The sequence below is a fragment of the Lagenorhynchus albirostris genome, chromosome 9, assembly GCF_949774975.1.
Source record: "Lagenorhynchus albirostris chromosome 9, mLagAlb1.1, whole genome shotgun sequence".
Taxonomy (NCBI): Eukaryota; Metazoa; Chordata; class Mammalia; order Artiodactyla; family Delphinidae; genus Lagenorhynchus; species Lagenorhynchus albirostris.
In genome coordinates, this window is record NC_083103.1 from 53,069,278 (window position 1) to 53,084,332 (window position 15,055).

A 15,055-nucleotide genomic window follows, 5' to 3' on the forward strand; every position below is an offset into this window, starting at 1 on the left:
CAAGCCTCCCCCTAGCCTCTTTGGATACCCTGTTTGTTCTCCAAAATGACCCTTTGAGGGGGGACATCATTCCCGTTGGGTATATATAGAAACTGGGGCACAGGGAAGCAAAGCATGTGAACAGCCCAGAATTATCAATACAAAACTGTTGTGTGGCAGGGCTGGGATGTGAGTCCAGATCTGTCTGATGTGTTGGCCCGTGCGCCTCTCATGTCTAGGAAGGTGTCTGTGGGAGATGGCTTGATGATGGGGACTCTGAGGCTGGAGGGAAGGGTGGACAGGCTGACATCTCTCTTCTGTCGCAGGCACTGGCTCCAGCATCCTCTCCGCCCTCCAGGACCTCTTCTCCATCACTTGTCTCAATAGGTCCAAGGTGGAAAAGCAGCTACAGGTCATCTCGGTACTCCAGTGGGTCCTGTCTTTCCTCATGCTGGGTAAGCCGGGGCTTAGAGGGTGAGGGCAGGCAGGGGCCACCTCCCCAGCAGATGTTGGAGAGGTGAGGGGTAAAAGCATCCTCCCACCTCCCACCTTTTGGGTCCCCGATCAAGTGCTCTACCCCAGGCGCGCATGAGGACTCACCAAGATTCACTGGGAAGTGGTGGTATGCTTCCCATTTTATGGATAGAAAGCGCAAGTCTCAGAGAGGGTAAGTAACTTGTCCAAAGTCACACAGATTTGGGTCCAGGTCTATAGGACCCCCAAAGCGTGTGCTGTTCCCACATGCTGCCCTGCCTCCCAGCAGACATTTTCCCACAGGTATGTTGCTTTGCCTTCGGGTGGCGTGGTCCTGGGATTGAGTCCTGACTCCACCACAAACAAGCTCTATGACTTTACACAGGTTCCTTGAACTCCCTGAAAGTCAGTTTCCTCATTTTGAACGTGAGGAAAACGCTGTCTCCCATGTCGCACGGGGCCAGGGCGTGGTGGGCCCCCAGTGTAGGGAGCTGCTGTCGGGAAGCGCCCTCAGAGCCCCCGCCCAGGCCTCATCCACCCTCTGCTGAGCACGGTCCCCAGCTGCTTCCTGCAGCCCATTCAAGGCTTCTCCTTGTCTCTCTCAACACCTCCCACTTCAGTGCTTTGGTTGCTTCTCCGGCAGGTCCAGGTTGGTGCCCCCGTCCGCTGGGTTGCCATCCAGACCGGGGTCAGGGTACCACAGGTTGTCCAGGAGGAGGAAAGGGCCCCTGGCCTGGGCCAGGCCCTGCTCTCCCAGCAGCCTCTCCTCTTCCCCAGGCCCCAGTGTCCTCAGCATAATAAGTGACTTCCCCAGCACCTCAGGGCAGACAGACCTGTTGCCGAGCATTGTAGAGTGAGTCCCTCGGGACAGCCCACTCTTCAGGATCGTTCAGGCCAACGGGGATCATCAGAAATTACCGTGTCAGTGCTGAGCCGCGTGCTCCCAGTAGGCGTGGGGGCCTCTGAGACCACATTTCCCGGGCAGCAGCTGCCCCTCCCTCCCTCGGCAGGGCAGAGGGATGGGACGGGGCTTGCTATCTATAGAGCCCCCTCAGTGGACCGGGCACTTGATGTGTCTGTCTTTCCTTGACTTCCCACCTCACAGGTGAGGAAATAGGGACTCACAGAGGTTCCGTGACTCTCCGAGATGGTGAAGCTCATTCAGAGGCAGAGTTAAGGATGAAGCGGAAGCCCAGAGCACTCACCAGGGAGTCCGGAATTAGTGGACCTGGTCTGAAATAGCCAGTCTTCACCTTGAGGCCCAAGAACGGGCTTTAGGGGGTTCCGTGGACCCCTAAAATTAGGCGCAAAATTATATGTGAAAGTATGTTCGCATTTTTCTGGGGTGAAGGACCATCACTGTCCTCAGATTTGTGCAGAGGCATATGGGCCTCAACCAGATAAAGAAACACTGGCTAGGGAACAGAGCAAATTAAACTGGCATCCTGAGGGCTCAAACCTCCAACTTGGCCTGCCTGGCCAAATTTTAGAATCCCGGGAGTAGAGAGCCCCGTGTAACCCCTCCATTTTCAGATAAGAAGCAGGGATCCAGTGAGGGAAGAGCCTAGCCCAGAATCACATGAGAAGGAAGTCATGGGGCCATAACAAGACCCCATGGACTCCAGCCTCCAAGCCCCTCCCTAGTCTGCTGTACCAGCTCCCTTAGTCCCCATCTGCACCCAGAAGCCACCACTATCCCACTGTCTTAGTGAGTCGGGGCTTGGCTGGTGGGGCGCTGAGCAGCTGGTAGAACCCCAACCCGTGCAGCATGTGGCGGGGACTGGCCCCAAGCTGTAGGTTAATAATAAATCAAGCCTAACCACAGCCCAGAGACCAGCCCGGCATCTTCCCGAGCCCTTGCGTAGGTGGGAGCCAAGCCTGCTTGGATGGGCAGGTGTGCTGAGCTGCTGCTAATTATTGTCCTGAGCAGCCCTGGCCACTCGCTCCTGCCGCCGCCCAAATCTACTGGCAGGCGCTCGCCTGGAGTTGCAAAGGCTGCTGTGGCCCCACGGGCCTCCCTCTCGAACAAAGTGACTCTCCTCCATTTTTGTGCCACGGATCCCTCTGGTATTCTGGTAAAGACTATAAACCTCATTCAGAGTTTTAAAATGTGTACTACAAAGTACACTGGACTTCAAAGGAAATCAATGGTATTAAAATATAAATACGTATACATTAAGACATCGAATTCCACATACAGTGACACATTCTTTTTTGTTATTACGTTAAAAAGATCTAGCAGCAGGCAGAATCATTACTATAATTCTTTTTTTTTTTTTTTTAGCTGTGTTGGGTCTTTGCTGCTGCGTGCAGGCTTTCTCCAGTTGCGGCGAGCAGGGGCTACTCTTCATTGCGGTGCGCAGGCTTCTCATGGCCGTGGCTTGTCTTTGTTGCGGAGCATGGGCTCTAGGCACGCGGGCTTCAGTAGTTGCAGCACACGGGCTCAGTAGTTGTGGCTCACGGGCTCTAGAGCGCAGGCTCAGTAGTTGTGACGCACGGGCTTAGTTGCTCCGCGGCATGTGGGATCTTCCTGGACCAGGGACCGAACTTGTGTCCCCTGCAATGGCAGGTGGATTCTTAACCACTGTGCCACCAGGGAAATCCCACTATAATTCTTTTTTTTAAAAAAATAAATTTATTTATTTATTTTTGGCTGTGTTGGGTCTTTGTTTCTGTGTGAGGGCTTTCTCTAGTTGTGGCAAGTGGGGGCCACTCTTCCTCGCGGTGCGCGGGCCTCTCACTGTTGCGGCCTCTCCCGTTGCGGAGCACAGGCTCCAGACGCGCAGGCTTAGTAGTTGTGGCTCACGGGCTTAGTTGTTCCGCGGCATGTGGGATCTTCCCAGACCAGGGCTCGAACCCATGTCCCCTGCATTGGCAGGCAGATTCCCAACCACTGCGCCACCAGGGAAGCCCCCACTATAATTCTTTAGTGATGAGAATAAATGATTTTTCAAGATATCCCCAACTGCCATAAATGTGATACGGAAACACTTTTGGTTTCTATTGGCGTCACTGCCTACAGAGGCTGCTGCTAAGACTACCGTGGTCTGGTACATAAATGAAGGAAACATTAAATTTCTATAAGAGATGGGTGAAAATTAAGGTGTTGGTTTTTTTCCCTATCCAAGTCCATGGATCTCCAGGTTGGACACTTATCTTTGTGTTAAGTCCTCTTCACACACTATCTCTTGTCGTCCTCCCAATACCCTGTTGGAAATCGAGGCTCAGGGATGGGCCGTGGCCAGTGAGCGGCAGGGCCCTGGCTTCGTGGAAGAGCGTGTCCGTGCTCTTTCTGGGCTCCACTGCTGCGTCCCTGCCGTGAGCAGCCATAGGCTGCCCGCTAACGGGCCTTGGGGAGCAGAGTTTTGAATCATCAGCTTGACCATGACGTGTGGGGTGGGGTGATTGTAAAGGTGGGTCCTGAACCTTCTGCATATGGAGCCAGAAGTTGTTTGCATCTCCTGGTCCCAGGGGGGTTGGTTCCTGCTGCAGCCGCGTGATCTACGGGGATAGATCTGGGAGCCCACTGTTCATAGTACTGGGATTAGACTCTGAGAAAGGCAGGTTGTTTGGTGGGTGTCATTCATTTTTGCTCAATAAACCTTTCCTGTGTTGGTTGCTAGGGCTGGAGAAGTTCATCTGATCTGGTTCCAGCTCCCAAGGAGCTCAGGGGCTGAAGGGCCGTCTGCTGGAAGGAGTCTAATGGGGGACGCAGATAACGATGAGACAGATGATAGGGGCTGTGGACACACAGGGGTGAGAGGCAGCGGGGCCCCCCAGCTGAGAAAGTCCAGAACTAGAATGCAGTCTCTGGACCCTCCATCTGTTCTCTTTCCTCCTCGCAGGCTGCCTTAGCACCCCAGTGAGGACAGTGGGTAGGGACTCCCACCTTCCCAGAGAGCCCAGACATCTGGGCAGGGCAGCCTGGGGCTCTGCCCCCTCTGATCCCGCTACCCCTCAGCCAGAGTTAGGCGTTTGATGGCAGCTGGGTTTCCTGGCTGCTCAGACCCTAGCCTGAACCTCATGGCCCTGCCCAGGCCCACCCGGAGCACCCATCTAGCCGCTGAAGGCGCTTGGATACCTGTGGAGTCTAGGGGGCTTGTGACCCCTTTTCTAGGCCTAAGAATGGGGACCAGAGGCAAACTGCTCAACAATGTGAGTGACTTTGTAAGTGGTCTTAACTTAGTCACAGCCATTCACCAAGCTGCCTCCAGTACTTCACAGTTTGCCTTTAACAGGGTTTTACAGGCTGCAAATGCTTCCCTAGAGACTCACCTTCCCTGTCTGTGACATCACACTCCTGAGCTGGTCCTGAAAAACTGGACACCCGTTCACTCTATGTTCACGCCTCTCCCAAGATAGTTGTACCACTTTTAGCTACCTTGGGGAGAGGCTAGCTCAGAGGCTTAGAACAGGACCGCGTTGTGGATGACAAGGGACCACCATTTTCCTGCCCTTAGCCTCATGGAGTGTCTGTGTCCGGCCCTCCCCTCTCCCTCGGGAAACCAGAGGAGGCTGAGCACGGTGGGAAGAAGAGAGCATGAAATGCAAAGCCAGGCAGCCCTAGAGCACCCGTGACTAGTGCAGCGCCCACCAGAGGGTGTGCCTACAACCAGGGTTGGCTTCCCTTCCTAGGCAGTGGAGGGGATGCTGGACGGAGGCCATGCTTCTCCCAAGCATGAGTACCTGTTGTCCCTGGTCCTGTGCTAAGTGACAGGGGGCAAAGAAAATGTGACCCAGCTAGTGTGGAGAATTCAGAGGTGAGAGGTCCGTGTGGGAGGACAGTATGATACCGGAGAACAGTTCCTGAGGTGAGGTCTGAGCTTAGCCTTGAAGGCTCGGTAAAAATTGGAAGGATAGAAGCTCTGATGAGGGCTTTCTGTGCCAGGTTATTCAACCTTATGGCCGGCAGGCCCAGAATAAAGGGACCACTGGAAGCTGGTCCCAGGGAGTCTTCAAGTGTCCTGCTGGGGGTTTTGAGAGAGGGACTGATGGGCTCTGGGCTTTGGCCTAGGACTGCCTGGTGCTTGGTTATACTGGAAGGGGGCCAGCCCTCCTCCTGGGGCAGGAATCCCACTCTCCCAGGTCCCTCCAGTGGTAGTCTGGGGCTTCTAATTTTTAGTGAATCTCTAAAGCCTGGTGCAGATTTTGGACTTAATAGTCAGACTTGAGTTTGAATCCTGGCTCTGCCTCATTCCTGCTGGGTGACCTTGGGTGAGTTACCTCCCCCTGGAGCCTCAGTGTTCTCATCTCTAAAATGGGGTAAAAGTCACGCTGCCCCACACTTGAGACAGTGACTCATCCCAAGTCCTGAGACATAGAGGCACTTGGCAGGTCCCTCCCCTCGTCCACAGTCACTATGCTGGACACTCGGGTGGGGAGAACATGCCAGGAGGGGCAGAAAGAACAGCTCTAAGGACAGCTTCACAAGAGATCCACCGCCTCTGGCACTGCTGCCCAGACAACATGGAGCCCACGTGCCCCTCGATGCCCGGACAGCCCATCAGAGCCTAGGAGATGAGGCTCGTGTCCCTGTGAGCCGGCTCCTCCCCTGCACCCCCACCCTGCCCCCCACCATGGCTGTGGGCCCCCTCTGCCCAGGGCCCCAGCTCTGCCTAGCTTAGTGCCATGGTAAACACTCAGTCACTTGGTGACCCCATGCCCAGAGGGGACTGAAGCCCACCCAGGGAGGACAGGCCTGACCAGGAGCCTTCTGCCTCCCCCCAGGAGTGACCTGCAGCGTCATCCTCATGTACACGTTCTGCACCGATTGCTGGCTCATTGCTGTGCTCTACTTCACCTGGCTGGTGTTTGACTGGAACACTCCCAAGAAAGGTACGAGCACAAGTCGCCCTGACCGACCCCCTCGCCCTCGGGACACTCCCTCCTGCACAAGCTGAAGTTCCTCATCATGGGTGCTACCCCTTTTTTACTTAGCACCTACTATGTGACTAGCATTGGGCTAAGCCAGGCTGTGGTTCTGGATGGGGGGGAGGGGGGAGGTTAATAGTGGCTCTAAGGTCACATAGTGGTCCTCACGGAGCTCACACTCAGTCCAGGGTTTGCAAAACGTGAGGGAATGAACTTGGAAAGGGGCCCAGGGGGAGGGAGGAGGATGCTGCATAGGGCGCTGGTCACCTAGCTCAGGGGTTCACAGTGGCTCTGCCTGAACATCACTCTCTCCCACTCCTACTCCTTCCCAACGCTGTATTTTGTTCCCTGGAAGGTGGCAGGAGGTCACAGTGGGTCCGAAACTGGGCTGTGTGGCGCTACTTTCGAGACTACTTTCCCATCCAGGTAAAGACTTGTGGGTGTTATCTTGGGAGGGTGGGAATGGATGGGAAATCTGACTTCAAGCCTTAACCCACCCCTGCACAGTGACCGCATGTGCTGGGTTGAACCGTGTGACATCTCCCACTATGAGCATCTGTTGATACTCTACCCCACTTTATGCAGGATTTGAGGCAATTTAGGATACGTATAATGCTATACCAGGTAAAAAGAAAAATCAGGACTTCGGGGAAAATATACAAGTATTTCACCCATAAGGGTCAACAGAGTTGCAGTGGTTGAGCTTCATGGTCACCTCTGAGCTTCCTGGCAGCCAAGGCAAAAGGGGAAACATGATAGTTATTGGTCCTCATTTTGGGAACGGAAGAAGTTTGTTTATTCCTTGGGGAAACAAGAGTTGTTCTAGCATTTGGATCTAAAAGGTGTTTCAGATACTGAGATCCTGGGTGATGTAAGGAGCAGGTATAATAGCAGATATTATGGCCATTGCTTGTCTGCCTTTCAGTGAATATTAAAGTCATAACTTAAAATGGAAGTGATTGGGAATTCCCTGGTGGTCCAGTGGTTAGGACTCAGCACTTTCACTGCTGTGGCCTGGGTTCAATCCCTGGTCAGGAACTAAGATCCCACAAGCCACAAGGCGCAACCAAAAAAAAAAAAAAAAAAAGGAAGTGATTTACCAGGAGCAATACTACTAAGGTAGTCCAGGTTCATCTGGGCTGAACCAAGGATAGCAAAAGGTGTGAGGGGCTTTCTTTCCTTCTGAAGCTCTTACAGAAATATCACTTCCCTCAGTCAGTCATGGGGAGGTCACTGGGGGTCCTGGCCATGGGAATTAGGGCCCAGAAAATTTGGTGGGCACTGAATGGAGAGTGAGAGCCTAATTGCAGAAGTGCCTGGGGAAGGCTTCTGGAGGCACTGCTGCTGGAACTCCGTCCTGAAGCTAAGTAGCACTGAAGGGGCAGGGAAGACAATGAGAGCACCTGAGTTTGAGAAGAAGCCTGGGATGTGGCAGATGGTGAGTAGGTGGAGTGGAGAGGGAGGATCTCCATTTATTGGGAGGCTTCTAGGAGCCAGCACTTTCCCCCAAGGAGTCTGTCCTTTAACCCTCACAGTACCCTGTAAGGCGGGTATTAATTTTATCCCATTTTCACAGAAGAGGAAACTGAAGGTCAGAGAGTAGCACAGCAGAATGAGCCTGATAGGGGGTTGAGCCAAGATTCCAGTTGCTGTCTTGCCTCAAAGTCTGGGTTCTTCCCACCACGGCATGCTGCATCCCTATGCAGCAGAGCTGTAGGAAATAAGCTTGGACGAATCCTCAGGCTTCCCTCAGGCTTAGAGGACGGAGGCAGGAAAAGCAGGGCAGTCAGACCCTGGGTGAAGCCAGGGTGCAGTCTCCCCATATGAAGCTGGTTTAGACCAAGCTGATCTCTGGGTTTCCTTCCTCCTGCACCACTGGCTGCTCTGGGTCCCCCACACTGGTCTTCTGAGCACCTGCCTTCTCTGGGGCCAAACTCAAGGTCCTGACAAGATAAAAAGCGGCTTGGTCTGGCTTTCAGTTAACATTCTATCAGACTCCCTGCTGGTGGTCTGCAAGCTAGGTTGGCAGGGCAGAGGCATCTGGGCCCTGGTGCATGTTGGTGACGCTGGTGGACTGTGGGTAACTCTGGCAGAATCCTGAAGGTTTTCCCTGCAGGGGAAAGACCTGCCTATCCAGCTCACTCAGCACCCCAGCCCCGGCACACCCTAGCTGCTGAGGTAACCCAGCAGAAATCGGTGGGCTTTGAAAGTGGAGGCAGCGTGTGTGCATGCGGAAGTGTGCATGACACGGGGTGGTGTATATTTGCTGTTGTGAGTCAGCAACTGAGACATCCTGGCGTGCTGCCTGGGGGAGGTGGCCAGGTAACCCTACATTTCTCCGCTGCACTCACAGGACCAGCTCCCTCTGCCCATTCCAGCCTGAGCCCAGTTTTCCCAGGACCTTTGGGGTCAGGATTCCTGCTCCTCCCTTTCCCTGACCCCATCTCTCTGGCTGCAAGGAATCCAAGGCTGTTGTTGCTGGGAGGATGTTGCATCATAGGACCCAACCCTCTCATTTTGGAGGTGAGGAAACTGAGTCCCAAAGAGGGGCAAGGACTGGTCCCAACTGCACAGTGACTCCGTGCCAAGGCCAGTACTGGAATCCAGGCCCCAGGTTCTTTCCCACTGGATCCCTACTGCCTGTTTCTCTGCGAAAGATCCAATCCCAGACTTCCCCACTGGACTGAGCCCCACCCCGTGGGTCTTCCTCCCTCTGCTTTGCTGTTGGAGACCTGGGTTGAGGTCCTGGCCTGTCACTCTATTCACTGGCCAGCACTGTTGCTCCCCGTGTACTGCTGGGCCCCTGCAGGGCATGGGGACACAGAAGAATCAGCCCTGGCCCCTGCCCTTGGCTGGGCTCACCCTCTAATGGATCTTGCTAGATTCTGTCACTTTCTGCCCATGGGACCGTGGGCATGCTTTCTCAAGCTCACTGAGCCTCATTACCCTCATCTGTGAAATGGAGCTGCTCATATGATAAAAAGTGGTAAATTATGGTTGGATGTGAGGGATTATGTATTCTTTCTCTCTGCTAGGGCCCTTACCTTGGGGGCCGGGCCCCAGAGTGGCCTGCCCCTCAGGAAACCTCTTCAAGGCCAGTAGCTCCCCCCATCCAGAACAGGATGACCTGATGACCGCTGGTCAGTGCTGGGACAGACAGGTACCCTTCCCCACTGATCTCTGCCCTTCCCGAAGAACCAAAACAAAACCCCGTGTCCCTTATCTCACCTCTGTTCCAAGAAGACAGCTGGGAGTTGGAGCCACGTGACCCATGTGAGCTGGCCCTGGGAGGGCCCCTAGGCACCAGGACCAAAGCCAAGCTGGGCCTGAGGCATCTATGCCTCAGCCTGGGCTCTGTGCTTGCTGCTGGTTGACCTTGGCCAAGCCCCTGCCCCTTGGGGCCTCAGGCTCCTCTTCTGTGCGTGGAGGGTTTGGCCTTAGTGACCTGATGTCAGGGCTGATGCTCTGTGGAGTCGTGTATGACCCTCCTGTCCCACCCCCTTTTCCCAGCCTCTTGCCAATGGTTGGGTAATGATTTCTAACTGTGCCCACCCACCCCTCCCCACTCCCTTATTGGTGAAGCTCTTTGCTCTTTGCCACCAGGGCAGCTCAGCTGGCCCAGAGAGCATCCCTTCTCCCAGCAGAGGTGGGGCTCACGTGTTAACAGCAGCCACCAGGACCACCAGCTACCTGGAAGAGGAGTGGGCAGTGCCCGGGTCACCTCTCCTCGAGAGATGGGCAGGATCTTTGGAGAAGAGACTAGGAAACACTCTCTGAGCTTATAGTCACCTATCTGTCCAACTGCCTCATTTCACAGATGGACCTACTGAGGCCCAGAGAGGAGGGACTGTCCCAAGGTCACAAAGCAAGTCAGTAGCAGGGCTGGTATAGAAACCAAGGCTGTGTCTGCTTCAGGACCTGTGTTCTCATTCCTTTGTTCCCCTGCCGTGGTGCCCCACTGTGTCAGCTTAGGCGAGCCTTCGTTCCTCTCTGGTTCTGAGTTTCCTCCTCTGTATGGTGCCAGGCTGGGACAAGGCTATCTGAATACCCTACCTGCCCGGGGAGGCAGGGTGGGAGGGGCGACTTGCCAGGAATGTGTCCCAGGCTCATGTCAGCCAGCAGGCCTGACCTGGGCAACCCCTTGGGCTGAGACTTTGCCATGGGTAAACAGTCAGGGGACACGCGAGCAGGTATGTCAACAGAGCCTTCATCAGCAGTGTCCTTCCTCCTCCCTCCTGAATGGACACTCTGTCCACCCATGGCGAGGGGAGTGTGGCATGAAGACAGATCAAAGCTGTATCAGAGGCCCGTCCTTTTCTGGGTGCTGCCCCGAGGGCCATTAACCTGCACTGTGCCCCAGGGCACCTCATTTAACCAATGTCCCACCAGAGAGAGGCTTGGGGGAGGGAGGAAACGATTTAAAGAGCTAGCTGGGGTTCCGCCAGGTGGCCCATCTGTATCCCAGGTCCAGGGAAAAGCACAGCTGGGTGGCCTAGTCTAGAGGTGGAGGATGATTTGCTGTGACCTCCGGGGAAGCAGCAACTCCTTTCTCTAGGTCTTAGTCTCTACCTTGTAATCAAAGGAATGGCCCAGATCAGGGGTCTTCCACCCCATCCTGTGCTGGGGGCTCCCAGGCCCAGCCATCAACTCAGGAGCAAGTTTCCAATGCGGTACTGGCTGCCTCCGCTCTCACCTCAGCGCCTTCCTCGCCCATGGAAACCGGGACAGGGTGCTTTCTCCTTCTGGCTTTCCCGAGAGCTAACGCGGTAGGGCAGACGTGCTCTCTGCGGCAAAACCTCAGAACAACCACTTCTCGAAGCGCGTGTGAGGCTGGGCTTCCCCCACCTCACTGGCCGTGGATTCAGCTGCTGCTCTTCCCCATTTATGTGGTGGGCAGCTAAGGATTACTTGGGGATTTGAGCAGCTTTAATCTGCTCGCCAAAGGCAAAACGGGAGAAAGAGTACAAATGCCCCAAGCAACAGGGTACGACACAGGGTCTTTCTCACAGTCACACGTACGGGCAGTTACGGAGCTGGGAGGGGTGCCAGCCACCCTCACTCCCATCCCCTTCTGGCCTCCATCACCTGAAGATTCAGATTTCAGTTTCCCGGAGGCCAACCACCAGCACCCCACGCCCCCCAAACTGAGCGCGAGGTTCTTCCCTCAGTCAGGGAGTTCCCAAATCTGGAGTCATAGAAAACCCGGGCTCTTGACATTCTGCCAGTGGCCAGGGGCTCTGCTCCCGCTGGCACCAGCGCGGGGCCGGGGGAACCTTGAAGCACTGCAGGTGGGAATGTCATCAGTGCCACTTCTCCAGGCAGGGCAGCCCACCGGACCAAAACGGTCATACCCTTTGACCCGGGAACTGTCTTTCTTGATGTTTGTCTCAAGAATGCAAGCAGACATGAGGACAAAAATAAGGTATTTATGGAAGCATTATTTCTGAGGGAAAGTTTAGAAGCTTTTTAAAGGCCCATCAGCCAGGGTTTGATTACAATTCTATTCCGTGTAGCATAGCCGTGAGAAGACATGTCACTGAGGGATTTTGATAAGGAAAAATAGCTATGATATGCTTGGGAGGTAATTATTTCAAAATCATATCAACCATATGACCTCAGTTTTGTGTTAAACAGAACATTTGGCTATTTGAGTAGAAAAAAAGCTCACCAGAGTCAGAGCGGTTTATCTGGTTGGCGGTATGACAGGTGCTTTGGATTTTCTCCCTACTTGCCCATAGTTTTAAAATTCTCTGATTATTCATTCGTTTTCTAATCCTAAAAGAAAGTGATGTTTTTCTGAACAAGACGCCAATCCTCTCCATCCCTCTCGGCACCCTCCACCCCATCATGTTTCCTGTGATACTGGGTCGGTGCCTCTTGCTGCTCAGGGTTTAGGGAAACTTTGCACCATCCAACCCACCGTCCAAGCCACCAGTCCCAGGGCGGGAAGGCAGTCATCCTTTAGAGCATCCAGGACAGCTTTGTTGATGGCGCCACAGGTGAGCGACTCCAGCTGTCCGGCTGACCTCCCCTGCCCGCAGTGCGGCTGACACAAGGGCTGTGGCCCGTCCTTCTGCTTCCTGCATCAGAGCCTGAGCTGAGTCTGGCTGTCTGGAAGGAGGTTTCCATTCAGGCCAGCCGCACTGTCCCTTCTCTGGCCAAAGGAAGGGACTTGGACTTTATGCCAGTGGAAGCTGGACATCCCTCTTGATCTGAGAGCGACAGGAGTTGCACTGGGGTTTTAGAGCAGTCACTCTGGCTGTGGTGAGGAGGATGGGTCCAGAGAGAGGGAATGCAGGAGGCTGGCAGAGTGCAATTAAGAGGACCTGGTGTGTTCGGCTGGAGAAATAAGGGGAATGAGGGAGAACGTTTCCCACGCCCTTCCCAGGGACTCGAAGTCCAAATGGTGACTTGCAAGTACCCGGCACTGAGAACCCAGTGATGAGAGTCTGAGGTCGGAGGAGAGAGTCAGTCCAGTCCTTCAGGCCCAGGCTTCCAGGGGCCAGGGCACACCTAGTGCCTCCCCTACCTCTGGGTGTGCCCCAGTACTCCTCTCTTGGCCAGCTTCCTCTGACCTGAGGTCTTCCCTGCAGCTGGTGAAGACACACAACCTGCTGACCACCAGGAACTACATCTTCGGATACCACCCCCACGGCATCATGGGCCTGGGTGCCTTCTGCAACTTCAGCACGGAGGCCACAGAAGTGAGCAAGAAGTTCCCTGGCATAAGGCCCTACCTGGCCACGCTGGCCGGCAACTTCCGGATGCCAGTGCTGAGGGAGTACCTGATGTCTGGAGGTGAGAATCCACCTCTGCGTGTCCCTGCCTGAGCCACTCCATTGGCCAGGAAGCCAACCCACCGTGCCCTGGTGCCTGGTCCTGTGTTGGAGACGTGGTCTGCTGAGGCACAGTGGGTCAGGGCTGAGCGGGAGAGCTGTTCATACAATCTTCAGGGTTCAACTAGGATAACATCTTCCCTAGAAAGCCTTCTCTGACCCCTTTTCTAGGCATCCCCAGCCCCTGTGCTGCCCTTTGCACGACTTAATCATCGTCCATGACTCTCATTATCCATCCACCTTGATCCCCACCAGCCTGACTTACTCGAATTCCCTAGCACCTGGCACCAGCATGACACAGTTAGGACCTCAGGGAACGTTTGCCAAATGAATGCATTCCCTAAACAACCTTGTGTCATTGTCCCCACTTTATAGATAAGTAAGCTGAGGCTCAGAAAAAAGAATGGCTTACGTGGGGCCATACTTCCAAGTGGCTGGATTAGGTCTGGGACCCAGGTTCACGGCTCTGTCTATATTTGACCACGTGCAGGGGGTAGGGAGTGCATCCATGGGCAGCCCTGACTGTGTGTCCCCCCTCCACTCCCCAGGCATCTGCCCTGTGAACCGGGACACCATAGACTACTTGCTTTCAAAGAATGGGAGCGGCAATGCCATCATCATCGTGGTGGGGGGCGCGGCCGAGTCCCTGAGCTCCATGCCCGGCAAGAACGCAGTCACCCTGCGCAATCGCAAAGGCTTTGTGAAACTGGCCCTGCACCATGGGTGAGTGCCTCCCAGAACACGTGTGCACGCGCATGCGCACACCTGTCAACAGTTCTGCGCAGCCCAGGGCAGCAGCTCCTTGCCTCCTGAAGGCAGAACCCAGACCCCAGGAAGGCAGAGAAGGGGGTTAGCTATCCTGTGGGGAAGGGGAGGTTGGAGCCCAGGGGTTCAGGCCAGGGTTGCCCAAGCTCAGGCTGGGCGGCCAAGTGGGCAAAGATGCAGCCTGGGTCTCCTGGGCCCTGGCAGGTGGGCTGAGAGGCCAGCCAAGCCCAGAGGCAGCACTGTGCCCCAGGGCCAGAGCGTGTCATGCAGCTAGGAGAGCGAAAGGCCAGGAAGGAGGGTGTTGTGGCCCAAAATATCAAGGAAGCCTTCTTGGAGGGGTAACCCCGGGGACAGGCAGAGAGGAGCTAGGCAGCTTGATTTCTCCGACCTTTTCTAGGGGTACATTCTGGATAGCCACCTGTTCGGCACATTTCACTGGACAAAGCGCATTTACTTCTACGGTCCCGTTTGATTCTCCTGCAAAATCCCGCAGGGATGCCATCCCCATTTTCCACTTGAGAAAACCGAGTGAGGCTATAGTGACCTGGTCAGGGCCACATTGGAAAGCCCTGACATGCTCCCCAGTCACTAACAGGGGCAGAGGGCCTGTCCCCGTCTGGCAGTGAGGGGACATGTGGTTTGGGGTCCCCCGGGTGATTCTTGTGCACCCCTGACAGAGGGGAGTTCGGCTGGCGTCTGGGGCCTCTAGGGCCGCCAGGAGGAACTGAAGCCAGTGATTGGGCTATGACAGACCCTGGCCTCTCCCTTCCAGAGCCGACCTGGTTCCCACCTACTCCTTCGGGGAGAATGAGGTGTACAAGCAGGTGATCTTTGAGGAGGGCTCCTGGGGCCGATGGGTCCAGAAAAAGTTCCAGAAGTACATTGGCTTCGCCCCATGCATCTTCCACGGCCGAGGCCTCTTCTCCTCGGACACCTGGGGGCTGGTGCCCTACTCCAAGCCCATCACCACCGTGGGTGAGCCCCCCTTCCTCCAGACCCTGAACTCGGGTGCCACAGCTAGTTTAGTGGCAGAGTTAGGATTCAAATCCATCCCTGGCTCTGATGTCCATGCCCTGAACCATGAGGACGTGGACCTGTTTGGGTGCTGATGGGAATGATCGTCGCGGGAG

The 15,055-nt window shown here is 55.1% G+C and overlaps 1 protein-coding gene across 1 annotated transcript in view; it reads left to right on the forward strand.

The window, feature by feature from the left end:
• The window catches only part of UVRAG (UV radiation resistance associated), a 366,512-nt gene that overhangs the window by 14,552 nt on the left and 336,905 nt on the right, over nucleotides 1-15,055 (forward strand). The window contains 3 exon segments of the mRNA XM_060160058.1: nucleotides 306-434; nucleotides 12,918-13,122; nucleotides 13,709-13,883. Of these exon segments, the coding sequence (XP_060016041.1) occupies nucleotides 306-434; nucleotides 12,918-13,122; nucleotides 13,709-13,883 (509 nt within the window).